Consider the following 27,493-nt stretch of genomic DNA (forward strand, 5'->3'; position numbering starts at 1 on the left):
AGGAAAGCGGAGTACCCGGAGGAAACCCACGCAGACACGGGGAGAACATGCAAACTCTGCACAGAGAGGCCCCGGCCGACAGGGATTCAAACCCAGGACCTCCTTGCTGTGAGGCGGCAGTGCTACCCACTGCACCATCCGTGCCGCCTTTCTAGAGACTGTTGTGTATGAAAATCCCAGGAGATCAGCAGTTTCTGAGATACTCAAACCACCCTGTCAGTCACCAATAATCATTCCACGGTCACTTCATCATATGTCTTCCCCATTCTGACATTGAACCTCTTGATCACATCTGCATGCTTTTATGCATTTAGTTGCTGCCACACTATTGGCTGATTAAATATTTGCTTTAACAAGCCGGTGCACAGGTACAGGTCGACCTAATAAAGTGATCACTGAGTGTATGTGACAGGGTTAACCCTAACCCTAACCCCTGCCACATTAGCTGGCCGTGTGAAAAATTAGTGTATTAGAAATAAGCTGCATGGTGTAGGTTCATCAGTGCAGTGAAGAGTAAGGGAGAAAGACAAACAGGAAGAATAGTAGGCTGTGTTAAATAGAATTTGAACTGATTAAAATGCTGTTTCGTTTCAACTCTTTTACATTTGGCTATATTTAATATACACTTTATATATTTATTATATTTCCATTAATCCCAATGAATATGTATTGTTATTGAATTAAATGATGAAAGTTGGTTGCTTCAGCATTTTAACACTCAGGCTTGTTGAGGCTGGTTTGCAGAAGTCGCATCATTTAAGAAAATAATTGTGGATGTTAAAACATATTTTTTTTATAGAAGGGGTTCGAGACAGGTGTACCTAAAAGTGGCCAATAAATGTACATTCTTCATAGTAATAACAATTATGCTAATATTGTTGTTTGCATGCTGTCTTGTTTATTTTGTTGTGCAAATATTGATCAATATTTTGTGTTAATTATTAATATAATATTGATGGTCTAAGAATGACACATTTTAAACCAAAAAATATAAATTCATATATTCAATATCATTTGTTGAAATTAATGTTGATGTTGAAAATCATCATTAACATGTTAATATAAAGCTCAAATGTGATATTATGCCTAGAATGTCACTCGACATGTGAAAATGTCAAAATATGATCATTTTCAAGTCTTAGCAATTAAATACATGCAGGGCATACAGACATAATCAAGAGGTTCAGCTGTTTTTCAGACCAAGTATGTGATCTGCACAATAGTGAAAGGCGCAATAGCCTGTTCCTAAGTTTGTCCACCAATCAATGTCATGTTTATTACTAGATTTATATTTCCAGTTAGGTGAGTTGAGAACAGGTTCTCATTTTACAGTGATGACCTGGCGTGTCATTTTAATGTCCCACTGTTGTGTTATGAGACGCACTCTGTGATATCTCTGTCTCTCTACCTCCTCAGATCCCGAGGTTCTCCCTGTAATGCGTGTGTTCCTCAGTCGCACAGGGACTGCTCTCTGTGAATTGAAAGGCGGGGGGTCCACACTGGAGTGATCCTAAGTGGGAAACTGATGATGCCAAGCAAGGCCTGAAGTTGTTGCAGCTGAAGCTGAAACTTTTCTAGATGAGCACGGGTGCATTCAATACGGTCCTCCATCCTCTCTTTGGAAGAAGGGGTCCGTGGGTTTGAACTGTGTATGTCAGCACATCACCGGAGTTATTATCCGAACGCAGGTCATCCAAGCTCGTAAGGAAACGTTTTTTCCTCCCTGTTTTACTCTTTATCTTATCAGGTCCTGTCTTGCTCTCTATCACACTCATTCTCAGACTCACTCTATCTCACTCATTCTCAGAGTCACTCTCTCACACTCATTCTCAGAGTCACTCTCTCACACTCATTCTCAGAGTCACTCTATAACACTCATTTTCAGAGTCACTCTATCACACTCATTCTCAGAGTCACTTTCTCACTCATTCTCAGAGTCACTGTGTTATTATAAGTCCTAATATTGGGATGCTACTTTAGGCAAGGATCAATGCCAGCTGCTGCTGTATCTATCTCCCCTGGCTGCTGTGCTGCTGCTGGTGACTCTGACAGCCAGTGGGCTGTGGACCTGGAGAAAGGGGAAACAGAGACCTACAGGTAAGATATTGTCAAATATATGAGTTTAGAACTTTTATAATGTCACATGAAAAATGTATGCCGCAACTATTAAGATTTTTTATTGAATCCCCCCTCTCTTGTTCTCTCTCTCAGGGAAATGGACATCAATGACAGGATCTGAAGGAGCAGCTTATTAAATGCCTAAAATGCAATAGATCTTGAAGGAGTATTTTCCTATATTTCTTTTATTCTCTACTATATTTCTTAGTTGTGTGTGGTGGAGTCATGATATAACAGCCTGAATAAAATATTTTTGCCATATTTGTGACTCTCTTCTGTGGCCAATTGAATGGTTTAGAGTATAATGCTGTGCAATTCTGACAGTTTCTTTCCTAACCACAAGATTTGATTCAGTTGTTTTATTGTGCCTTATTTTAAGTTAAATGTGTGCGTTGTACAATTGTATTTAGTTGTATTTTTATTGTGACTATTTTATTCCAACTGAATGAAATTTTTTTTTAAAAGCTTTGACAAGCACAAAGTATAATTTTTGAAAAAGATTACTTTCCAACTGCCTGTCTCTCTTTTCCATTTCTCTACAATACTGTGGTCAAGGCTGTGGTGCTCTCAGACCGTGGAAACATTTATATTTATAGCCTCGCAGCAAGACAACGACTCCTCTCAACAACAACACCCTCAGGCAGTCAAGCAAGGGAAGTGGTCCACCACTTACCCAGAATAAAACCACTGGTGATGCAGTTTGACTGAATGAATGCTTGCAGTAATGATTGCTGCAGTCAGTCTCTTCATCAAGGTCTAATGTCATTATTTTTAGATAAGCATAGACTGGTCCATATTAGACCCAATAGCAAAACAAACTGTATTCTATATTTAGATGAAGTATAAAATATGTACCAAATTTTAATCCAGTCCAATCCTGATGTGTGGTACTGTGTGGTAATGTTGATGCAGGTACACATTACATTACATTATTGGCATTTGGCAGATGCTCTTATCCAGAGCGACGTACAGACTAAGCAGTAGACAATCCTCCCCTGGAGCAATGCAGGGTTAAGGGCCTTGCTTCAAGGGCCCAACGGCTTGTGCGGATATTATTGTGGCTACAAATGGATTAGAACCACCGACCTTGCATGTCCCCAGTCATTTTGCCTTAACCTCTACGCTACAGGCCCGCCCCTGTACCAATCCTCTATTGTATTTGTATTTGTTATTTGTTATTTGATTGGGCACCAAAATAAATTCCCGGGCACAAAAGCGGCTCCCAGCTGAGGCAAATTGAGAAAATAAATAAACAAATTGTATACATACCGTCCCCTCCAACAGTATTGGAACAGCAAGGCAAATTCCTTTGTTTTTGCAATACACTGAATACCTATTGGGGTTCAGATAAAATATGAACAAGAGACATAGATTTTCAGATTTTATTCCTGGTATCAAGAATCTCAATTATAAGGCTTACACAAAATCGGCACTTACTATGATCAACGTTCGGACAAAGAAGCATACCGAGAATGGGGTTTAAATACAAGAGGGAAGGTGACAATCTATGCGGGGCAGAGAAAAAGGTGGGCTAAACAAATAGACAACAGGTGGGGAAACATAATAGGGTAATAACATAATAACGGGAGGGAGACGAAAACGCGGACTGGATGCACGAAACAAAACATGTAAAAACATACGGCTCCGGATTATGGAGTAGACATTTGCAAAGCTTGAAGGACGTAGTGATAGTTAGAGACAGGTGCGAACTTCGCTGAAACTAAACAAGTAATCAGGGATAGCATAGGGAGGCGGAGTTACAGAACAGTGCAGAAATATTTAAGAGATTGCGTTAGTGAGTTAGTTACGTGAATATTTCTAAACTATCCAATAAAATTGATTGTTAGTTAGTTTTTAATTAGTTAGACAGACAGTAAGTGTATTAATCGGATTAGTACTGTACAAAACCTAGATTAGTAGTAGTTAGTAAGAATCGTGCTTTACAACATTTAGCTACGAAGAAAAAGCAGGAAGTAAGAATCGCGAGTTTTAGAAGAAATGTTGAAAACCCGAAAACTACCGTAACCACCCGAATAGTGGGACACGCAGACAGGGGAGTGACTAGACTGGGTAAACATTCAGATGCAGACATAACAGGGGAGGACAATAGAGAACTGTAATGGAAAACATAAACCACGTAACTATGAAAAAATGAATAATAAACAAGAATAAACATGAAAAACATACAGAACAAATACAGAAAACATTACAAGCTTGCAATAACTGCATCAAAGCCTGTGACCCATTGATATCACCAAACTGCATTTCTCCAGTTGGCAGACAGAATCTTTTTGTAGACTTCTGAATTCATCCTGCTGCTACCATCATGAGTTACCTCATCAATAAAGATTAGTGAGCCCACTCCATTAGCAGCCATGCAAGCCCAAGCCATGGCACTTCCTCCACCGTGCTTCACAGATCAGCTTGTATTTTTTGTTTTGGATCATGAGCAGATCCCTTCTTTAGCCTTTCCATTACTTTGTTAGATGTTAATCTTGGTCCCATCGGTCATAACACTTTATTCCAGAACTTTTGTGGCTGATGGTCTTCGTCTTGGTTTATCTTTTCCAACACAAATACCGTCTTCACAGGCAAACCCCAAGGCTATAAACCATAGACATTCAGAAACTACTGTTTAACCAATCAATTTATCAGGACACATCTGGGCAACAAGAAACACCTACCAGTATGTTCCAATACATTTGCTCACCTAAAAATAGGGTGGTCTGATACAAAGGTCATATAAGTTGTTAAACAAAACCATATAAAATATTTTCACCTCATATTCAATTGTCTTCAGTGTAGAAAAAAACTAAGGAATTGACCTTACTGTGCCAATACTTTTGGAGGGGGACTGTATGCTGGAATGTCTAAATCTAACCTGTGCACAAATTTAAAAGCCTGGTGACATAGCTACAGAAATAATTTCCATAATCATCACATAGTGACTGACAATGTCCTCACACCACCACATTTGGTTATTAAAACTGACAATGACTATTAGTTTGCCCTTAAACCAGGCAATGATGCTGGCAAACCCATAGAGGACACTGATAATAATAATAATAATAATAATGGGAGTTTGCATGTTCTCCCCGTGTTTGCGTGGGTTTCCTCCGGGTACTCCAGTTTCCTCCCACAGAGACATGCTGGTTAGGCTGACTGGAGAGTCTAAATTGCCCATAGGTATGAGTGTGTGAGTGTATGGTGTGTGTGCCCTGCGATGGACTGGCGACCTGGTCCAGGATGTATTCCTGCCTTTTGCCCAATGTATGCTGGGATAGGGCTCCAGCCCCCCTGCGACCCTATTCAGCATAAGCGGTTTAAGATAATGGATGGATGGATTGATAATAATAATAATAATAATAATAATAACCTTGAGAAAATGGACTCGTTTTACATTAGAAGAATAGGAGCCCTTATATTTTTTCTTCTATTTTTGCATGCATTAAGTTGTGCTCGCCTACGTTGCAAACAATGTGGTTTCATGGTTGGAATTTTGACGGCCTTTTATTTCTTAAAGCAGAAGGCAGATCTAAAAACCACATCGATGTTGCTCGTGCACTAACGGTTTATCGTCGGACATGGCTGAGGCATAACCTTGCATGTAAACTAGCTACTTATTTTTCAGTCAGTTCGGTCGCGGTCAGTTCTGTGGGTTTTGCAGTTTCGTGTTTGCAGTTTCGAAAAGGCCGAGCCTTAACTACGCACGTATTGGTTCTGTCTGTAAACAGCCTGATTATATGTCAAACCAACCCGGGCCGACACACTTAACACCATTGGTTCTACAGACATGATGCCACATGTTCTCTATCTCCTACTCTTCGTTTTTGTCCAGCAGTGAGTAGCCTACTAAATTATCTCTTTTTTCAAAATGCCTAGAAATGACGGTTTCTCTAATCCATTTGACTAAATAGTGTGAAATTAAAAAAATGATGCTATGCTAATATAATCTGTACATTTTGTTAATTCTCAGACATTCTTTTTTTTATTGTACATATTTGTTTATTGCAGCCGACTCTGTCTCTTGTTCGGTATTATTCGCCAGAACGGGGGAGAACGTCACACTCCAGTGCCAGTGTTCCAAGAGTGGGGGTTACGATGAGCTTGTCCGCTGGGTTCAAATGAACTCGAACGAGTCACTCAAAGTTATCAATACTACATGTGAGGAATCGCCGTGCCGATTCGCCAGCAAAAGATCAAATGATGATAAGGTTGCCCTGACGATTAGACAGGTGGAACAGGGGATTCGGGACGGTATTACTGTGGAGTGCACCACGGCAGCTACCTCAAGTTTAATGACAATGGAAGCGTTTTAAAGGTCGGAGGTGAGTAAAAACTGCGTCCCAAAGTACTACTGACCCGAAGTTGCACATTTCCACCAAAATTGTGTGAAAATTGATCCTGGCACTTGGTTACTGGACTGTGATGTCAATGGATCGTGATGTTGCCCTGTCGCAATTCAGGGGTTTATGATTTTTAAGATTGTGATTATGGTTTCAGAATATGATCCTTACAAGGAATCTACAAAAACCTCAATTTTTGACCAATAATTTCACTGAAAATAGTGACTGACAAGGCTTATAAAAATGACCTGAGTGAATTTCCTTGATTTACATGGAATATGAATTAATTTTAACATTAAGTTTTTAGAGAGTAATCATCTCTCATTAGACCTTAAAAGTCTAATTAAAACAATCAACGACTCTCGATGTTTAGGAGATTTTTTGAACACAAACCAGCATACACAGGGGTAGACCTACTGTAGGACCAGGACTGAAAGGCAATTGGTCTGCCTAAAAAGAAAAACCAGCGCGTAAAAATTTGCGCCTGTACAATGTTCGCCTGTGTAAATATAATCGCGCCATTTGGATGTCCAGATAGTCGATGTCATTTTGTAATGTTATTTTGACGTGTGGCATGTGTTGTTGGTCAAACGATAGCCTATCCTATGAATCATAAATATTTACTAATATCCACTTGACTATGTCCTCAAAGGGCATAGGCAGAAAACCATAAAGTTGGCAAATCGGACTGAATCACAGTAAAATGAGAGTAAAACAGTGGTAGAGATGCAGACAGAAATATTTAACGGTTAGTCATACACTCTCAGAAATAACGGTAAAAAGTGCCTAAAATGAACAAAAGCTTGTCGCTACGGTGGTACCGTATATGTACATAAAATTGTGCCGCAAGCCAGCAATATGAAATTAATTTGCTTGGGAAAACATATTCATTTGTGCCCAAAGAGAACATTACTGTACTTTCAGGATACATTTGGGGAATTTGACCGTATAAATGCATAGCTACCTCCACTGTCACTTTATTTCTGCGAGCATATTTTTGCGCCTCCTAAAGTCGGGTGAAAACAGTGTTTCCAGAAAAATGTTTTGTATGGAAAGACGTTTTGTTGTCTGCAGTTGCGACCTGGTTTCTTGTCGTAAAAAGTCTGCAGTAGGCGGGCCGTCTGAAATTATTAGTATCGCCTGCATTTGGTCAGAAAATAAAACATGTAAATTTTTATTCTTATAAGACATGTTGTTTGATGATTTCAACGAAAGGAATTCACAAACAAATGCCACATTTTTTAAAAGTTGACGCAACGAAATGTAAGTGTTTTCCTTTTACTTTCATTAGAATGATAATGAATTATTTCTCAAATGTTATTTTCATCAAATGTAATTTATATATATAAATTTAGAATCATATATGATTACATCAGTCACAAATACCTGGATAACGTACATGAGTTTCCGAAATATTTTTATACAATATTTTTTTATATAGCTATATTTACAATTAATAATTGCAGTAAATTGCAAATATTCAAGGTGAGAGTATGCAGTGCTCAGGAAATAAAACATTTATTGCTCCTATTTATTTCATAAAATTTGCTGTAGATTACGGGTCAGTGAGTTCGAGTCTCTTACACAGAACCTGTGCTGAGAAAATGATAAGAAGTGATCCAATCTGGAAATTAATTCTAGTACATGACACCACAATGTTGTTGTGCTCTCAACTCAATCAATTTAAATTATGCTTATACAACCGTAGTCTGGCCACTATGATATGATTTACTGCAATATATGATTTACTAGCTACAATATATGATTCACTACAATATAATGGACCACTATGATGTAAAGTATGATAATTGATCAGAGCAGATTTTCTTTGAAATTAATTGCCCTTTGTAATGTTTCTGTATTTGTCCTGTGTGTATTTATGTTTATTCTTGTTATTTATCAATTTTTCATACCTTCTTGGTTATTGTTTTCCATTACAGTTCTCATTTGTCATCCCCTGTTATGTCTGCATCTGAATCTCTACCAGCCTAGTCACTCCCCTGTCTGCGTGTCCCACTATTCGGGTGTTTACGGTAGTTTCGGGTTTTCAAAAATTCCTTCCAAACTCGCGATTCTCACTTCCTGATTTTTCTTGGTAGTTAAATGTTGTAAAGCACTCTTCTTACAAACTACTAGGTATTGTACAGTACTAATCCGATGAATACACTTACTGTCTGTCTAACTAACTAACTAACTAACTAACTAACTAACTAATAATCACTTTTATTGGGTAGATTAGAAATATTCACGTAACTAATTCACTAACACAATCGCTTAGTTTTTCTGGACTATTCTATAACTCCGCCTCCCTATGCTATCCCTAATTACTCGCTTAGTTTCAGCGAAGTGTTCGCACCTGTCTCTGACTATCACTATGTCTTCAATCTATGCAAATGTCTACTCCCTAATCCAGAGCCGTATGTCTTACATGTTTTGTTACTTACATCCAGTCCGCATTTTCGTCTCCCTCCCGTTATTATGTTATTGGCCGCGTTTCCCGAACGCGTTAAGAACGTTCTTAAGCTAAGAAAGTTCTTAAGGACCTTCTAATTTAATTTCTTAGCTTAAGAACGTTCTTAACGCGTTCGGGAAACGCGGCCATTATGTGTTTCCCCACCTGTTGTCTATTTGTTTAGCCCACCTTTTTCCCAGCCCCGCCTAGATTGTCACCTTCCCTCATGTATTTAAACCTCAGTCTCTGTTTGAACCAGTGTCAGAACGTTGACCAGTGTTAGTGGGGGTGACATGGCTCAGGCAGTAAGAGCGGTCATCTGGCAGTCGGAGGGTTGCCGGTTTGATCCCCGCCCGGGCTGTGTCGAAGTGTCCCTGAGCAAGACACCTAACCCCCAAATGCTCCTGACGAGCTGGTCGGGGCCTTGCATGGCAGCCAATCGCCGTCAGTGTGTGAGTGTGTGTATGAATGGGTGAATGGAGAAGCATCAATTGTACAGCACTTTGGATAAAGGCGCTGTATAAATTCCTACCATTTAGTGCCGAATTCCTCGTAAGCCTAATTCTTGAGATTCCAGAAAGACACCCCTTCGCCTTTGATTTCCGAGCCTGCCTTACCCTCTTGTTTTGTTTGCCATTCTGGTTTTCTGTTTTTTGATATTCTGCTTTGTTTACTGACTACGATTTTTGCCTATGCCCTTTTGTACTTTCGCCTACTGCATCTACTTGACATATTATGATGGTTGGATGGACCATTTTGTATATGATGATATACACAAAGAGTAGCTGCACAGATGTGTTTGAGAGTGAAAGTATTCAACAGAAAACAACATAATCTATTCTGATGAGTAAGATTAATGCGATTGATATTTGGGCCAATTGTACTTAATCATTTTGCATGAATGTGCTTGTCATTTGCAATTGCAGAAAGCAATGAGAAATGGTGTTCTGCTGTGAACCAGTGATATTATGGTGTGGAGGTTTTCACATATTGTTTAAAGAAGGTTCATTGTAATTCGACATTTGGGCCAAAGTGATTGAGAAAAACTCTAAAAGCTGATAATAAGTTAAAGACATTGTAATGCACAATGGCAATGTACATAATATACCTTAAAGCAAAAAAGCCTATAGAAATATATCCATCCATCCATCCATTATCTGAACCCGCTTATCCTGATCAGGGTCGCAGGGGGGCTGGAGCCTATCCCAGCATACATTGGCGAAAGGCAGGAATACACCCTGGACAGGTCACCAGTCTATCACAGGGCACACACACCATTCACTCACACACTCATACCTACGGACAATTTAGACTCTCCAATCAGCATAACGTGCATGTCTTTGGACTGTGGGAGGAAACCGGAGTACCCGGAGGAAACCCACGCAGACACGGGGAGAACATGCAAACTCCGCACAGAGAGGCCCCGGCCGACGGGGATTCGAACCCAGGACCTCCTTGCTGTGAGGCCGCAGTGCTACCCACTGCACCATCCGTGCCGCCTCTATAGAAATATATGAACTTGTTAAATATGTAATTTCATATCAAATAAGAGAATATGCATGAAAAAAACAAATGCTTTTAGGCATTATCTAGTGTAACATAGTGTAGCAGTGAGTAAAAAAGGTAAATAAAGAGACTTACTAACCTTTTACTACAGCTTGGGAGTCCTCCAGAAGCTTCTGCATAATGCCTCCTCCCTGTTCTAATGACTTATCAAAATAAAATGTTTCATAAATTTGCTCCAGATTGTCTGTTATCCAGGATGACCTTGGTTGAAATTCTAGCCAGTGCTGGGACAAAGGGCTTTGAAGTGTAAAAATCAGTTGAAACCAATTGATAGAAAAAGCCATATAATAATGACCAAGGGAAAGATGTTTTCATTTTATTCTTCACTATTTTGGTATAATTTTTGCATTCAGCATGTTGGTACAGACAGTTATCCTGTATAGCATTTTAGTTTGAAGTGTCGTATAGTTAAGAATAGTTCCTTAAATTTAGAAATATCTCAATAGTTTTTCAAATAACTTACTAAGAGGAGAGTATTGTTTCTTCAAGTATTTCTTAAGGTAATTTTGGTCTATGTTCATGACATTAAATTGACATGCAACTAATGAAAACAGGAAAATGCCAAAAATTCCACTAAGACAAACAGTATAAAAAAAAAAAAATGTTTTTAATGAACACAGAATTCAACCTTAAGATGCAATGTGACCTATAAATCAGGATGAGTATTGCTTGTTTATAGGTTCACTGATCCTAACTGGCAAATAAAATTCTACGATCATCCAGACGTGAGTGTGGGGAGCATTGACTCAGTTATGATGGTACATTGTTTCTGAAATTATTTCAAAGATCTTCAGCAGGTAGGCTGTTGGTCAGTTGTAGTCTGTTTTTCCATTGTATTATACACTCAGTGAACACTTGATTAGGTATTATTATTTAGACTTCACTGCTGTGGAAATTATGATGCGTTGTGTGTTCAGAGTGTTATGTTCCTGTGTTCTGTGTGTTAGTGTATCATTGTTTAGTATTATTTATTCTTGTAATTCATGTCTGCTTCTGTTTATTTTCATTAGTCTTTGCACTCGTCCTCCCCTGTTATGTCTGCGTCTGAATGTTTTCCAGTCGAGTCACTCCCCTGTCTGCGTGCCCCACTATTCGGGTGGTTACGGTAGTTTTCGGGGTTCAACATTCTTACTTCCTGCTTTTTCTTGATAGTTAAATGTTGTAAAGCACTATTCTTACTAACCACTACTAATCTAGGTTTTGTACAGTACTAATCCGATTAATACACTTACTGTCTGTCTAACTAACTAACAATCACTTTTATTGGGTAGTTTAGAAATATTCACGTTACTAACTCACTAACGCATCTCTTAGCATTTCTGCGTTGTTCTATAACTCCGCCTTCCTATGCTATCCCTTATTACTCGTTTGTTTCAGCGAAGTGTTCGCACCTGTCTCATAACTATCACTACGTCTTCAATCTATGCATTGTCTACTCCCTAGTCCGGAGCCGTTTGTATTACATGTGTGTCTTTGTGATTCCAGTCCGCGTTTTTGTTTCCCCCTCGTTATTGTCCCATTACCCTTTCATGTGTCTCACCTGATGTTTATTTGTTAGACCGCCCTCACTCCCATGCCCCGTCTAGTTTGTCTCATTCCCCTGTGTATTTATACCTGTCCTTTTCAGTTGCACGCGGCTAGTTCGTCTTGTCCTGTTTCTGTTCCCGAGCCCTTGATTCCTTCCCCAGTTCTAGCCTCCTTGTTTCCTTGCCCTTGCCCTTGCCCTTGCCCTTGCCCTTGCCCTTGCCCTTGCCCTTGCCCTTGCCCCCGAGTCCTTGCCCTTGCTTATCTGGTTTTCCTGTTCTGACCCCTGCCTGCTTCCCTGGACTATTCTTTGTGTTTTGTGGATTTCTGTACCTCTGCCTGTTTGGACTGACCCCCTGGATTTTGACCTTGGCTTGTTTTGTGACTACGCTCTGTCTGTCCCATCACCTGTGAGTAAACTTGCCATTTTCCACACCCCTGTGTCTGCTTCTGGTTCCTCTGTTCCACCCTGCATAACACAGAGATGCGCTCCTGCATATCACTTTTCTAATGTGTGGTTATTTGCATTACTGTCACCTTCCTGTCAGCTTTGACCAGTCTGGCCATTCTCCACTGACATCTGTCATTAACAAAACATTTCTGTCTGCAGATCTGCTGCTCACTGGATTCGTTTTTTGCACCATTCTTTGCAAACTCTATAGACTAGTGTGCATGAACATCCCAGGAGATCAGAAGTTTCTGAGATACTCAAACCACCCTGTCTGCCACCAACAATCATTCCATGGTCAAAATCACTTAGATCACATTTTTCCCCATTCTGATGGTTGATGTGAACATTAACTGAAGCTCCTGACCCGTATCAACATGAATTGCACTGCTGCCACACAATTGGCTGATTAGATAATGGCATGAATAAGTAGGTGTACTAAAGTAAAAATATTTCTAATAAAGTGTTCGGTGAGTGTATATTAGTAAACGAGACACTGTTACTAGATACTGATCCAAAGTAAGAAGGTTCTGAAACTAATTTACTATGCTACTTCCTTTAAATCTCTCATCGTCTACCTTTTTGTCTGTCTGTTGTTGGGCAGATGTCTGGATGAACCACAGTGCTGTACATATGTTGATGGAATGGATGGGTGAGGGTGGAAGCCCAGAGCTGGCTTTGAATGAAACTCACACATCCAACAGTAGTGATGAGTTGGTGTCTGAATGGATGAACAAGGCTGATGCCAATTCAAATTCAGACCGGAGTGAAGATCCTCAGCACACTGAGTTGCGTTGTGTCGTGACCGGACTCAGTGCCCCCTGGGTCAATATCTTATGGCGGTCTTCTCAGGAATCATGGGAGAAAGCTGGTCAGACCTGGTCTTTCACTGACACTGGAAGAGGGTAAGTGGATAAATTGGGCTTCAGGGAAATGTTTCATTCGTATGAACTATTCTTATTTTGTATAAAAATATGACTTCTAGTGCATGAAGGCTGGCACCTAGAATAAACTTGGCTATCATTGGTCTCACTATGACCAGAGCCTATAACTATAACAGGAGCCCATAGTGTAAGACACAGGCCAATTGTATCTTACACTATGGGCTCCTGTTATAGTTATAGGCTCTATATTCATACCTACTTATTCATGCCATATACATCCTCCCAGCGGTAGGGTAGGTTAAGTCCACTGGGGCTGACGTTGTGTTCTCTCCTCCACTGACATGCAAGGTGTCCAGTCCAGGTGGTATCAGTGAGCATCACATCTGTCCTCTGCCTGGTGCTTCTTGACTTGCAGTAATGTGTGGCTTCACTGGCCTCTGTGCCGTAAAGTATCCCTGAGGCTATGCGCCACTTATTGGTCTATGCGTAAACATTACCCCTCCTTGACTATATCAAATGGGGCAAATAATAGAAATGTAGAGAATAGGGTGAACACAGGTGAGGCAGGTTTAAATGACAATAGGTAAGATTTTTGTGTTAAAACATTGAAAAAGGCTCACTGACAGTCCTTAAACTGTATAAAGTATACAGTTCACAGCCTGACACTCTGTACCGAAACATTGTATAACTGTACAATAAGTCAAGCTCATTGGTTGAAAATTGGTTCTAATTGCCACAGCCAATGGCGATTCATCGTAAGTGCGTTTACAGAGAAGGGGGAGGGATAAACAGTGTTGTGGTTTGAAGTGTTTGTTGCTGCTATTCCTCTCTTGACCATTAGAAGCCAGAAATGACGTATTGTACCGTTAAAGGGAAAGGAATTTTCTGTGCAATAGTTTCTGCTTCCCAAGAAATTATTGCTTTACTATTTACAGGTACAGGGTAGAGAGCCGGCTGAGGATTGGACTAAAAGAGTCTGACTGGGAGTATGGGTATGAGAATGAGAATTCATCCCATGTGCAGCAGCTGAATTTGGATAGGATGGTGGATATGGATGAAGAATTGTGGTGTGATGTCCAGGTTGGGGTGAATTCCACTGTTCCGAGCCCAAAGTTTTCTTTCCTTCAGCAAACCCATACTGACCCTGGTTAGTATGAGGACCACATTTGACCTATCTATCTTTCTATCTATCTATCTAATGAAATTATATCCTATGAAATATGCACAACAGGCTGTGCTTTGTATTTTACTGCCAAACATCTGCATGTAGGTGCATGCATGGAAACCAGTGTGAGAATGCAGCACACTGCAATCTAGAATCTAATACAACAGCACCATCTTGTGCCTACTGATGCTTTTACACTCAAAGCAGACTCCTTGACTTCCATGGACATTCAATGGCAATGGCATACAGTAGGCTGCAGTACTAGATAACTAAGCTTAACAATTAATATGTACATGTCATTATACATTTTATATTATAATCGTCTCATATGCTGTTATATGTGATTTCCAGAGTGGTGTGATAAACTCCTATATGGGGAAATAGTGCTTTGTGCGCTCTGCGTGTGTCTTCTCACTCTGCTGCTGTGTCACTGTCTCCAGCACAAGCACAAAGGTATGCTGCACATGCTCCTCTAACATTGAATAGAATAAAATAAAAGAATAGAATAAAAGAGGGATAAAAAAGAACCGTAGTAACAAAGGTAAGGAGGGTCAGAAGAGAAGAGGACCAAAGTAATGGAGAAATTGACAGACTGAATGAAATCACTGTGTTTCTTACCTGTGTTTCAGGTTCAGAGCCGTCATTGACAGAAGTTTCACCAACTTGCGTAAGCATTTCACACGTACTGTCACATTAACAGTGTCATTCAATAAAAAATAAGATATTTAACTTTGATAAAAGGGCGGCACGGATGGCGCAGTGGGTAGCACTGCCGCCTCACAGTAAGGAGGTCCTGGGTTCGAATCCCCGTCGGCCGGGGCCTCTCTGTGCGGAGTTTGCATGTTCTCCCCGTGTCTGCGTGGGTTTCCTCCGGGTACTCCGGTTTCCTCCCACAGTCCAAAGACATGCAGGTTAGGCTGATTGGAGAGTCTAAATTGCCCGTAGGTATGAGTGTGTGAGTGAATGGTGTGTGTGTGAATGGTGTGTGTGTGAATGGTGTGTGTGCCCTGCGATGGACTGGCGACCTGTCCAGGGTGTATTCCTGCCTTTCGCCCAATGTATGCTGGGATAGGCTCCAGCCCCCCTGCGACCCTGTTCAGGATAAGCGGGTTCAGATAATGGATGGATGGAACTTTGATAAAAGAACAAATCACATTTGTGCATGCCTTTCCAGAGAGATATCACCTATGCTGAGCTGGATATCAAGAGAAAACCCAGGACAGAGAGAAAACAAAGACAGGCCCAGAACCAGCAGGAAGACAGTATGGTGTACAGTCAAGTGAGATGCAAACATGACTGAAGGAGAGTACAGCGAAGGTGAAGGGTAAATTCAGACACCTGCAGATAAAGAGATACAGACCCACTGATACTGCAGGAGCTCCCTGTGGAGAAATGGACAGAGAGGCAAACAAAGATAGCCAATTCTGTACAGTCATTTGTTGTTAAAATTCAATGTTCATGCCTCCGATTATGAACTTGCAGTGTTTGTAATTTTTACCAATTATTCTCATTTTGGGGAAACATTCAAAGAAAAATATGAATTACTAATAATTAATAATAAAGATTTATTTCATGTTTTTTTTCTGCAGCAAACCAAAATAATACAATTAACATGTTACTTGTCACAATGTTGCATTATTTTACTTGTCATAATTTGCATTGCATGAGAAATGTGCAAACTGTGCTGAATTTTTAAAAAAAAATTTTTTTTTTTTTACTTAGCTCATGTTTTACGTGATGCACTATTCAGTCATTAGTAATTGTAAATGTTCTTTTTCTCACCTCAAAATAAAGTCCTGTGATGGTAACTGTGGATCGTGCTTGTGCTATCTGGAAAGCAAAAGATGCTGCTAAAATGATAAAGAAGCTACTGACACCTGTGTTACCACCAGGGTTCTCGCACGGGGCTCCAAATTATGTAGGGTCCTCGCATGGGCCGCCAAATAACGTAGGGGTTTTACCCTCTACGAAATCGTGGCGCCAATTAACGTTGTGTAGCAGTGTATCTGCGAAAAGTAATCGGTCTCAAAATTACTGTTATCAGAAATATCTAACCACAAATGTAGTATTTTAATTAATAATTAAAACAACCAATATTAATGATTAAACATACCGATAACCTGAAGGTTGGAAGTTCTTCGAAAGACTGCTTTAACTTGGCTCTCATGTCTATGTGACGCCAAAAGAGACACCGGGATTAATATAATTTATTAAACAAACGTAAAACACATTACAGATAAACTAACGGGAAGTTGGTAGGGGAAGTTAGTGTGTGCGCGTGTGTGCATGCGCGCGCAAGCGCGCGTGTCCCTTGAACAAAGGAAAGGTGGGAGTCGCTAGCTTGGGTAAACTAGAGTTCTGGGTGTGTTAATGAGTATTAGTGTTAGCTGTGAGAAGAGCGACTACAGTAAATCCTCAAATTGTGTCCGGGATTCTATTTGAAGCCGGACCTCGGATAATAGCCGGGGGCGTGGCCGATTCGGACAAATAAAGGCCGGCCCCCAAATACAAGCCGGGGTAATACTGCCTACCAGTAGGGCTATCAGTCCATGAGCACTAGAAGACATTGTTTCGATTTAACTCAATGTAATAAAAGAGCTTTTCTTAATATTTTATATTGTTGGTTGGTTTAATACTGTTGCCAATGAAAACGAGTCTCCAACACGTTGCTCTCAAGTAGCTTGCCAAAGGCTGAAGCAGTATACATTTAAACACAATTGTTGCCGCGAGGCATTCCAGCCTACGAATTTAATAAAAAGTAAATCAGGAAAAATTAAAAATTTACAGCACAGCGCACGTTCAATGAATGAATGAAAGCGGCTGCCTTGGCTCGCAATAAACAGACGGGTGGAAATCCCGACACTCTTTCAACTACATAAAACTTAACAGTGAACCATCAAATACCCCCCAGATTTCAGTGCAAATCAGTCCCAACATTTAGCAATAGAATCAAACAGTCCAAAAGTAAATTAAGTCCCAAACCAAAGCGAAAATCTTTTGATAGCGGTATGCTGCTCCAGACGAAACGCATGTATCACAATAAAACGCACTTTAGGAGTACTTACTTACACTTTAAGTGTAGCCTTTTACTTTATTTCTAAGAATAAAATTCTACAACAGAAGCCTAATAAGAAATAAAGGCCTGCCTCGAATACAAGCCTACCCCAAATAAAGGCCTGTGCTTTGTGCAGCCTACGTAAATGAAAGACCTCGGACACAATTTGAGGATTTACGGTACTTATATATATGCGCGAAAGACGACGAATCAATTCAAGTACATACACGGCTAACAGAATACTGTAACGGCCTGGGGTTCTGTACCTGGGCTGGATGGGACCGGGTAGTCTGTGGCTACCCGATCGTGTTTAAAGTTTATTAGAAATATGTCTTAGGGCAATTTTCTATGTTTTCGCTGTTCACAGGGTAGAAAAGTTTGTTGCTGTTGTTCTTTGGTGAGCTTTGCAGGGGTAGACTCATGTAGCGTTCCGCGTACACCAGTTTCCACTCGCTATAGGCCACGAAGTTACCGCGAGGTAACTGGGTGTGTCCCGTAGGCCTGGTAGTGCGCTGTGCAGCAGTCTCGGAGCAGATGAGCTGAAGCGAATGGCCAAAAAGGCTGCGTCGAAGAAGTGGGCGAAGAGACTGAAGAGAAGAGCGAGAAGAGAATGAAGAGAAGAGATCCCAAGAACGTGTCTTGCTCTTATACGGGAAAGTGTATTGCTCCCGCCATTACGGGATTGGCTGAACCAAGCTAGACGTCATGCGGGGTGGACGTCGCGGAATTGTCCTGTGAGATTGTGGAAGTTGTAGTTCCTATACAGGTATAAGAGACATATGCACATACTATAAACACAAACAATTTGCTTCAGCCCAGACCTGTTGTAAAATGGAGATTGGTTGTTCATATTGTCAGTAGTTACCCAACTTTCAGTAGTTGCATTATTTATTTTGCAGTCTTCAAAAAAAGGTAGAAGAAAATACATAAAAGGTGCAAAAGCTTGTGATTGCAATGTAATGGCAATGGCAATAAATGTACAAGTATGCCGTTTCTAAAAGTATAGGTCACAATTTATGTATATTTAAAGTGCACATACAGTAAATAACATAAGCCAAATGTATCTAAAGTTTGGCTGATTAGAATATTGTTTTTGTTTTCCTTCGTAGTAACTTCAATCTAATATCCCGAATGACGTATTCAATACTGGTTTTAAAAAGATTTCAATCGGATTTTAAAAAAATGGCCAAAATTAAGTTTTCAATTAAAAATATCCCAAATACAATTTTAGAAATGCGTGACATGCGTTTCATTCAGGTTATTCGGCACAATTAATTAGCATACTGTGAAAATTTTGCGAAATCTCGGGGGCATCATGTCAAAAATCATTTTAGGGGCCAGACGGCACCACAGAAGCGATTGTATGCTTCATCTACAGTGATGTTTTGGAGGGGGATGGTGACAACACTTTGTTCCAGAGCTTCGCTATATCTCGCCCAGTTGGCTTTCCGGAAATTCCATCGCATCTTCCTGAGGCTGTTTATGTTTGACTGTGTGGAAAGTCATCAAGGATGAGAGTCTGTACAGGGTATGGGGTTCCGTTTTCAGAGCTTACCCAGCACAAATCAGGGGAGTAGTCCTTCTTCCACCTGGCTGAGTGGAAGGTTCCTCGTTGTTTGGGGTTGTACATCAGGGCAAGGTCATTTCTGGATGCCCATTCTGCCAATGCCTCCCCATCGCTATCCACTGCTGAGTAGCCCCAGTCAGGGTGATGAAAAGTGTATAATGATTGTTGGTGCCAGACTAGGTGGTTGGAGCATCTCAGAAACTGCTGATCTCCTGGGATTTTCACGTACACTAGTCTCTAGAGTTTGCAAAGAATGGTGGAAAAAAATGAATAAATCCAGTGAGCAGCAGTTCTGCAGACAGAAACACCTTGTTAATTAGAGACGTCAGAGGGGAATGGCCAGACTGGTCAAAGCTGACAGGTGTGCACGCACACAGACACACATACATACTGTTAGGCAGAGAAAAGTCTCTCCCCTTATTATGACCAGGCACGACTAGTTATGTCTAAGAAGCAAGCTGATCCATTTTCTGCAGAAAGAGTTTAGTAAACACAACAATCCATCTTTTAATACACAGGCTTAATTCTACATCTGATTGGTACAGGGTACATGGTTAATGTACATGGCATATTGTAAAATGCAGAAAAGTTAATGATTGGTTATGGTTGATCATAGAGCACACGTGGAGAGGGTGAAAGAGATAAGGAGACCTCAAGGTCTCTGTCTGTTTGAGACATTTGAGGTTTTCTACACCTGTCTCATGAGGCCACACACACAGACACTAACGGCCACTTTCACACAGACACACACACACACTCTCACAAGTGCATTGCTCCAGACCAGTGCTTCAGTTAAATGAATGTATTGTGAATGCAGCGTGACCTCCTGTGGCTGACGAGCGTTGGCCTGCACCCCTGCCGTCTGCAGGGCCCCTCCGCTGCGTTTGAATGTTTTTTCGGTCTGCCTGCTCGGTTGCGCTTTGTTGTGTGGATTCTGACGTTGGCTTTTTTTTAACCTGCAGTTCTCCACGACAACAAGCTGACCAACACCGACTTGAAACCAGAAAACATCCTGTTTGTGAACTCCGACTTCACCATGACGTACAATGTGGAGAAGGTGAGGAGAAAAAGGCGCACGTTTCGCTTCCTGTCCTAATGCCACGGCATTTAGAGAGGCCTCAAAGTCTAAAAACAGCCTCTCATTGGAGGTGTGGTCGACACGACGTTGAGCCTCTCTGGTCTGGAGGGAGGGTATTTCTCAGCAGTAGTACTGTGTTCAGATCTGTGGTGTTGTGTGACTGCTTCTTTTCCAGACTGTCCTGATATGTGTTCAAGACAGCGAACATTCATGGTGAACTTCAACAATTTAATATGCTAATTTCATTAATTGTAATTAATTGTTACAATTAATTACAATTAATGCTATTAATACGATTAATCCAATACAAACAAATGCAAACCAACTTACTTAGGACTAACAATGCCGACTAGCTGATTCATCGCATCATAGTGTGGGGGCAGCCTGTAGCATAGTGGTTAAGTGAGTGGGACACGCAAGGTTGGTGGTTCTAATCCCGGTGTAGCCACAATAAGATCCCCACAGCCATTGGGCCCTTGAGCAAGGCCCTTAACCCTGCACCAGGGGAAGATTGTTTCCTGCTTAGTCTAATCAACTGTACGTAACTCTGGATAAGAGCGTCTGCCAAATGCCATTAATGTAATGTAATGTAGTATAACCGCCAAATCAATGTCAGGTTATGTTCTCTCAACGTTTTCTCCTTCACCCGGCATTTCTATTTGCCGCGCACAACCTTCTCTGGTGTGTGTGTGTGTGTGTGTGTGTGTGTGTGTGTGAGAAACACAGTGTGACTGTCCGTGACATGACAAAATTCTGGAGTGTCGTGTTACCTTTTTCTGTTGATGATATATGCAACACAGCTATTTTATCATGAGTGAAGTATAAATCAGGCCTAACTCTTTCTTATGCCAGTGTGATTTTTATTATGTCCGATCTTCATGGTTTATTGTGCTGATAGTTATTGTGTTGACTGCTGTTGTGCTCCTATTGTGGTGTTAATAGAAATGGCAGTTACTGCGCTCATCTTGGTGGTTTCGGGTGGGTTATTGTGCCCCTATCTTGTGCTTTATCTGATGAATACTTATTGCTCCTCTCCCCGTGTGGTTTTTAGCGTTGACGGTTGCAGTGCTCCTGTCTTGTAGTTTATAATGTCCTCGCTGTCGTCTTCTCTCAGAAGCGAGAGGAGCGGACGGTTAAGAGCACGTCGGTACGGCTGGTGGATTTCGGCAGCGCCACTTTCGACCACGAACACCACAGCACCATCGTCTCCACGCGGCACTACCACGCCCCAGAGGTGCTGCTGGGTAAGTGCTCTCGCTGCGTTTGTGCTCTCCTGTGCCGTTGGTGAGATATAGCAGCGGTTTTGAGTGTCTGTGTGTTCTCTGCAGAGCTGGGCTGGAGCCAGCCCTGTGACGTGTGGAGCATCGGCTGCATCCTGTTTGAGTATTACCTGGGCTTCACCTTGTTTCAGGTACACCCTTACCTTCCTGCCCACTGTGGGTGCATGCTTCAGTTCAATACTGCCAGATATGATTTCACTGCATGTTTGTGTTTGTGACTGAGATGTTGTGTGTGTGTGTGTGTGTGTGTGACTGAGACTTTGTGCATCTGTGTTTGACTGAGATTGTGTGTGCGTGCGTGCGGGCGTGTTTGTGTGACTGAGACCCTGTGTGTGTGTGTGTGTGTGTGCGTGCAGGCCTGTTTGTGTGACTGAAACCCTGTGTGTGTGTGTGTGCGTGTGCGTGTGCGTGTGCGCGTGCGTGCAGGCGTGTTTGTGTGATTGAGACCCTGTGTGTGTGTGTGTGTGTGTGTGTGTGCATGAGTGTGGGGGAGAGAGAACTGCCTCTGTGGGTGAGTGTGGGGGAGAGAGAACTGCAAGGCTCTGTGGGTGAGTGTGTGGGAGAGAGAACTGCCTCTGTGGGTGAGTGTGTGGGGGAGAGAACTGCCTCTGTGGGTGAGTGTGTGGGGGAGAGAACTACCTCTGTGGGTGAGTGTTGGATGGACCATTTTGTATATGATGACATTCACAAAGAGTAGCTGCACAGATGTGTTTGTATTCAACACATGATGATGAACAAGATTCATGCGATTGATCTTTGGGCCAATGGTGGACAATTGTACTTAATCATTTGCATGAATGTGCTTCACATTTGCAATTGCAGAAAGAAATGAGAAATGGTGTTCTGCTGTGAACCAGTGATATTATGGTGTGGAGGTTTTCACATATTGTTTAAAGAAGGTTCATTGTAATTCGACATTTGGGCCAAAGTGATTGAGAAAAACTCTTAAACCTTATAATAAGTTAAATGCATTGTAATGCACAATGGCAATGTACATAATATACCTTAAAGCAAAAAAGCCTATAGAAATATATGACCTTGTTAAATATGTTATTTCATATCAAATAAGAGAATATGCATGAAAAAAACATGCTTTTAGGCATTATCCAGTTTAACATAGTGTAGCAGTGAGTAAAAAAGGTAAATAAAGAGACTTACTAACCTTTTACTACAGCTTGGGAGTCCTCCAGAAGCTTCTGTATAATGCCTCCTCCTGTTTAATGACATATCAAAATAAAATGTTTCATAAATTTCCTCCAGATTGTCTGTTATCCAGGATGACCTTGGTTGAAATTCTAGCCAGTGCTGGGACAAAGGGCTTTGAAGTGTAAAAATCAGTTGAAATTGATAGAAAAAGCCATATAATAATGACCAAGGGAGAGATGTTTTCATTTTATTCTTAACTATTTTGGTATCATTTTTGCATTCAGCATGTTGGTACAGACAATTATCCTGTATAGCATTTTGGTTTGAAGTGTTGTATAGTTAAGAATAGTTCCTTAAATTTAGAAATATCTCAATAGTTTTTCAAATAACTTACTTAGAGGAGAGTATTGTTTCTTCACGTATTTCTTAAGGTAATTTTGGTCTACGTACATGACATTAAATTGACATAATCAACTAACTAAGACAAACAGTATAAAATAAAATAAATGTTTTTAATGAACACAGAATTCAACCTGAAGATGCAATGTGACCTATAAATCAGGATGAGTATTGCTTGTTTATAGGTTCACTGATCCTAACTGGCAAGTAAAATTTAATGATCATCCAGATGTGAGTGTGGGGAGCATTGACTCAGTTAGGATGGCACATTGTTTCTGAAATTATTTCAAAGATCTTCAGCAGGTAGGCTGTTGGTCAGTTGTAGTCTGTTTTTCCATTGTATTATACACTCAGTGAACACTTTATTAGGTATTTATTAGACTTATTATTTAGACTTCGCTGCTGTGGAAATTATGATGCGTTGTGTGTTCAGAGATGCGCTCCTGCATATCACTTTTCTAATGTGTGGTTATGTGCATTACTGTCACATTACAGTCTGGCCATTCTCCACTGACATCTGTCATTAACAAAACATTTCTGTCTGCAGATCTGCTGCGCACTGGATTAGTTTTTTGCACAATTCTTTGCAAACTCTATAGACTAGTGTGCATGAAAATCAGAGATCAGCAGTTTCTGAGATACTCAAACAACCTTGTCTGCCACCAACAATCATTCCATGGTCAAAATCACTTAGATCACATTTTTCCCCATTCTGATGGTTGATGTGAAAATTAACTGAAGCTCCTGACCCGTATCAACATGACTGTATGCATTGCACTGCTGCCATACAATTGGCTGATTAGATAATCCATGAATAAGTAGGTGTAATAAAGTAAAAATATTTCAAATAAAGTGCTCGGTGAGTGTATATTAGTAAACGAGACACTGTTACTAGATACTCACCCAGAGTAAGAAAGCGGGTTCTGAAACTAATTTACTACACTACTTCCTTTAAATCTCTCATCGTCTACCCTTTTGTCTGTCTGTTGTTGGGCAGATGTCTGGATGAACCACAGTGCTGTACATATGTTGATGGAATGGATGGGTGAGGGTGGAAGCCCAGAGCTGGTTTTGAATGAAACTCACACATCCAACAGTCGTGATGAGTTGGTGTCTGAATGGATGAACAAGACTGATGCCAATTCAAATTCAGACCGGAATGAAGTTCCTCAGCATATTGAGTTGCATTGCATCGTGACCGGACTCAGTGTCCCCTGGGTCAATATCTTATCTTCTCAGGAATCATGGGAGAAAGCTGGTCAGACCTGGTCTTTCATTGACACTGGAAGAGGGTAAGTGGATAAATTGGGCTTCAGGGAAATGTTTCATTCGTATGAACTATTCTTGTTTTGTATAGAAAATATGACTTCTAGGGCTTGCGCGTGAAGGCTGGCACCTAGAATAAACTTGGCTATCATAGATCTCACTATAAGCAGAGCCAACTATGACAGGAGCCCACAGTGCAAGACACAATTGGCCTCATGCTCCCAGCGGTAGGGTAGGTTAAGTCCACTGGGGCTGACGTCGTGTTCTCTCCCCCCACTGACATGTCCAGTCCAGGGGTTATCAGTGAGCATCACATCTGTCCTCTGCCTGGTGCTTCTTGACTTGCAGTAATGTGTGGCTTCATTGGCCTCTGTGCTGTAAAGTAGTCCCTGAGCCTATGAGCCACTTACTGGTCTTGGGTAAACATTATACCCTCCTTGACTATATCAAATGGGGCAAATCATAGAAATGTAGAGAATAGGGTGAACACGGGTGAGGCAGGTTTAAATGTGCAATTTGTAGATAAAGTAATACTGTTTCAGTGTCCAATGAAAAACTGTAATAGAACATTCATGTATAATAATAACACCTGCAATAACACTCTTTGTGTAATGTCATTTGTGATCACTAATTCACCTGATTGATAAAGGCATGTGAACTCATAAATCCGTCAATACCTCTTAATAAAAACTCTCTAGTGGCATGAATGTGCAATGATTCCTTCCTTTATTAAAGTAATTAAACAGGGTTTGAGGCTCACTTCTTCCACCAGTGAATTATATTAAAGGTGCAATAGGTAAGATTTTTGTGTTAAAACATTGAAAAAGGCTCACTGACATGTTGACTCACCCTGTGTTTCTAGTCCTTAAACTGTATAAAATATACAGTTGACGGCCTAACACTCTGTACCGAAACATTGTATAACTACAATAAGTCAAGCTCATTGATTGAAAATTGGTTCTAATTGCCACAGCCAATGGTGATTCATCATAAGCGCGTTTACAGAGAAGTGGGAGGGATAAACAGTGTTGTGGTTTGAAGGTTTTGGTTGCTGCTATTCCTCTCTTGACGATTAGAAGTCAGAAATGACCTATTGTACCGTTAAAGGAAAAATAAAATTTCTGTGCAGTAGTTTCTGCTTCTCAAGAAATTATTGCTTTACTATTTACAGGTACAGGGTAGAGAGCCAGCTGAGGATTGGACTAAAAGTAAGGTCTGACTGGGAGTATGAGTCTGAGAATGAGACTTCATACCGTGTGCAGCAGCTGAATTTGGATAGGATGGTGGATATGGATGAAGAATTGTGGTGTGAGGTCCAGGTTGGGGTGAATTCCACTGTTCAGAGCCCAAAGTTTTCTTTCCTTCAGCAAACCCATACTGACCCTGGTTAGTATGAGGACCACATTTGATCTGTCTATCTGTCTATCGATCTATCTTTCTATCTATCCATCTATCTTTCTGCCTGTCTGTCTATCTATCTAATGTATGTATGTCGGGCTGTCTGTCTGTTTATTATCTATCATCTCCAACATTTGATCTATCTATCTATCTATCTATCTATCTATCTATCTATCTATCTATCTATCTATCTATCTATCTATCTATCTATCTATCTAACATTAAGAAGCTGTGCTTATTTATCCTATAAAAAAAAAAAAACTAAACATCCACATGCAGGTGCATGTCGGCAACCAGCATGAAACTAATACAACACTGCCATCTGCTGGCTAATAATGTTTCTGCACTTCATACTCATGATTCCATCGTTGTGGCCTACTGAAGCCTGCTGTAGTGGATAACTAGGATTAACATTGAACAACGAATTTGTAAAAATATGACTTTATCTTGATTGATGATAGGTTTGTGTACAGCTTCTATAATAGTCCCATATGCTGTTATATGTGATTTTCAGAGTGGTGCGATAAACTCCTATATGGAGAAACAGCGCTTTGTGCGCTCTGCGTGTGTCTTCTCACTCTGCTGCTGTGTCACTGTCTCCAGCACAAGCACAAAGGTATGCTGCACACGCTCCTCTAACATTGACAGGGAATGACATGCCAATAAACACCACATACAGACACTGGAAGACATCACTATGCAGGAAATTACAAGTGAATTACTCACCTGTGTTTCAGGTTCAGAACCGCCAGCGACAGAAGTGTCGCCAACATCTGACTCTTATGTAAGTATTTTACATGTGCTATTAACAGCATCAATAACAACATAAAGTATTACATTTTTTCCAAATATCAAATCATATCACGCATGTCTTTCAAGAGAGATGTCTACTCGGGCATCACCTATGCTCAGCTGGATATGAAGAGAAAACCCAGGACAGAGAGAAAACAAAGACAGGCCAAGAACCAGCAGGAACACAGTCTGGTGTACAGTGAAGTGAGATACAAACATCAGTGAAGAAGAGTACAACAGTGAGACGGAAAGAGAAATTCAGAAAGAGATACAGACCCACTGATACAGGAGCACCCTGTAGACAGGCAGTTCTGTACAGTCATTTGGTTTTTGAAAATTCAATGTTAACATCTCTGATTGTAGACTTCTGTTTACAATGACAAGTTTGTAATTTTTTACCAAATCTCTTTAGTGTCCATTCGAGCACTGCTTCATGAAGCTGAGAAAACATTTTTTAATGAAATAACACAATTAATGTGCTCCTTGTCTTGTATAATCATCTTGTTGTCTAATGAGAAATATGTGAATTCAAATGAGGCTCATCACTGAAATGACTACCATTTTTGATATAAAGAATAAATTCCTTTTTTTTTTTTTTATTCATGAATTTATCTGAAGGGAACTGTTTTGGCAATTCCACTTTTGACTCATGCAATGAATTATTCAGATGAGTCTTGACCTTTTTTCCAAAAGAAATTAATGTTACGCAAATGTCACTGTGCATCCTGCTTCTGCTATCGGGAATCTAATCAATGCTGCTAAAATGATAAAGAAGCTTCTGACATGTGTTAACACCAGGTATAAGAGACAAATGTACATACAATAAACACAAACAATTTGCTTCCACTCAGCTATTGATAAGCGAGAGAGAGATTACTTAGACTGAAACACCGGTCTTTCCACGTTCAAAAGTTGATTTCATCAACTCATTCTTCAAGTTAATCTTTGAAGCACAGCATGGTGACAGAGTGTTTTGGACTATTGTCTCACAAGCAGGGCATTCTGGGTT

The 27,493-nt window shown here is 40.6% G+C and overlaps 2 protein-coding genes across 2 annotated transcripts; both read left to right on the forward strand.

Annotated features, from left to right (window-relative positions):
• Positions 1-6,397: 6,397 nt before the first annotated feature.
• LOC133109970 (uncharacterized) lies at positions 6,398-27,013 on the forward strand. The gene is made up of 6 exons (XM_061219770.1): positions 6,398-6,446; positions 13,059-13,359; positions 25,466-25,680; positions 26,207-26,308; positions 26,430-26,476; positions 26,572-27,013. The coding sequence occupies exons 2-6, from the start codon at positions 13,067-13,069 to the stop codon at positions 26,707-26,709; spliced, it is 795 nt and encodes a 264-aa protein (XP_061075754.1). The 5' UTR covers positions 6,398-6,446; positions 13,059-13,066; the 3' UTR covers positions 26,710-27,013.
• Positions 15,796-24,077, forward strand: LOC133131083 (dual specificity protein kinase CLK2-like). The gene is made up of 5 exons (XM_061246211.1): positions 15,796-15,820; positions 20,088-20,182; positions 21,318-21,447; positions 21,532-21,643; positions 24,026-24,077. The coding sequence occupies exons 1-5, from the start codon at positions 15,796-15,798 to the stop codon at positions 24,075-24,077; spliced, it is 414 nt and encodes a 137-aa protein (XP_061102195.1).
• Positions 27,014-27,493: the final 480 nt, after the last annotated feature.

Source organism: Conger conger, chromosome 1 (assembly GCF_963514075.1).
Source record: "Conger conger chromosome 1, fConCon1.1, whole genome shotgun sequence".
Classification (NCBI taxonomy): Eukaryota; Metazoa; Chordata; class Actinopteri; order Anguilliformes; family Congridae; genus Conger; species Conger conger.

Coding starts and splice junctions, on each gene's coding strand:
- LOC133109970 (XM_061219770.1), top strand. CDS start 13,067: ATGAACCACAGTGCTGTACATATGTTGATGGAATGGATGGGTGAGGGT. Junction 13,360..25,465: donor TTCACTGACACTGGAAGAGG/GTAAGTGGATAA, acceptor TACTATTTACAG/GTACAGGGTAGAGAGCCAGC. Junction 26,309..26,429: donor TCTCCAGCACAAGCACAAAG/GTATGCTGCACA, acceptor CCTGTGTTTCAG/GTTCAGAACCGCCAGCGACA.
- LOC133131083 (XM_061246211.1), top strand. CDS start 15,796: ATGACTGAAGGAGAGTACAGCGAAG. Junction 15,821..20,087: donor TGAAGGAGAGTACAGCGAAG/GTGAAGGGTAAA, acceptor TTTAACCTGCAG/TTCTCCACGACAACAAGCTG. Junction 21,644..24,025: donor TACCTTCCTGCCCACTGTGG/GTGCATGCTTCA, acceptor GTTGTTGGGCAG/ATGTCTGGATGAACCACAGT.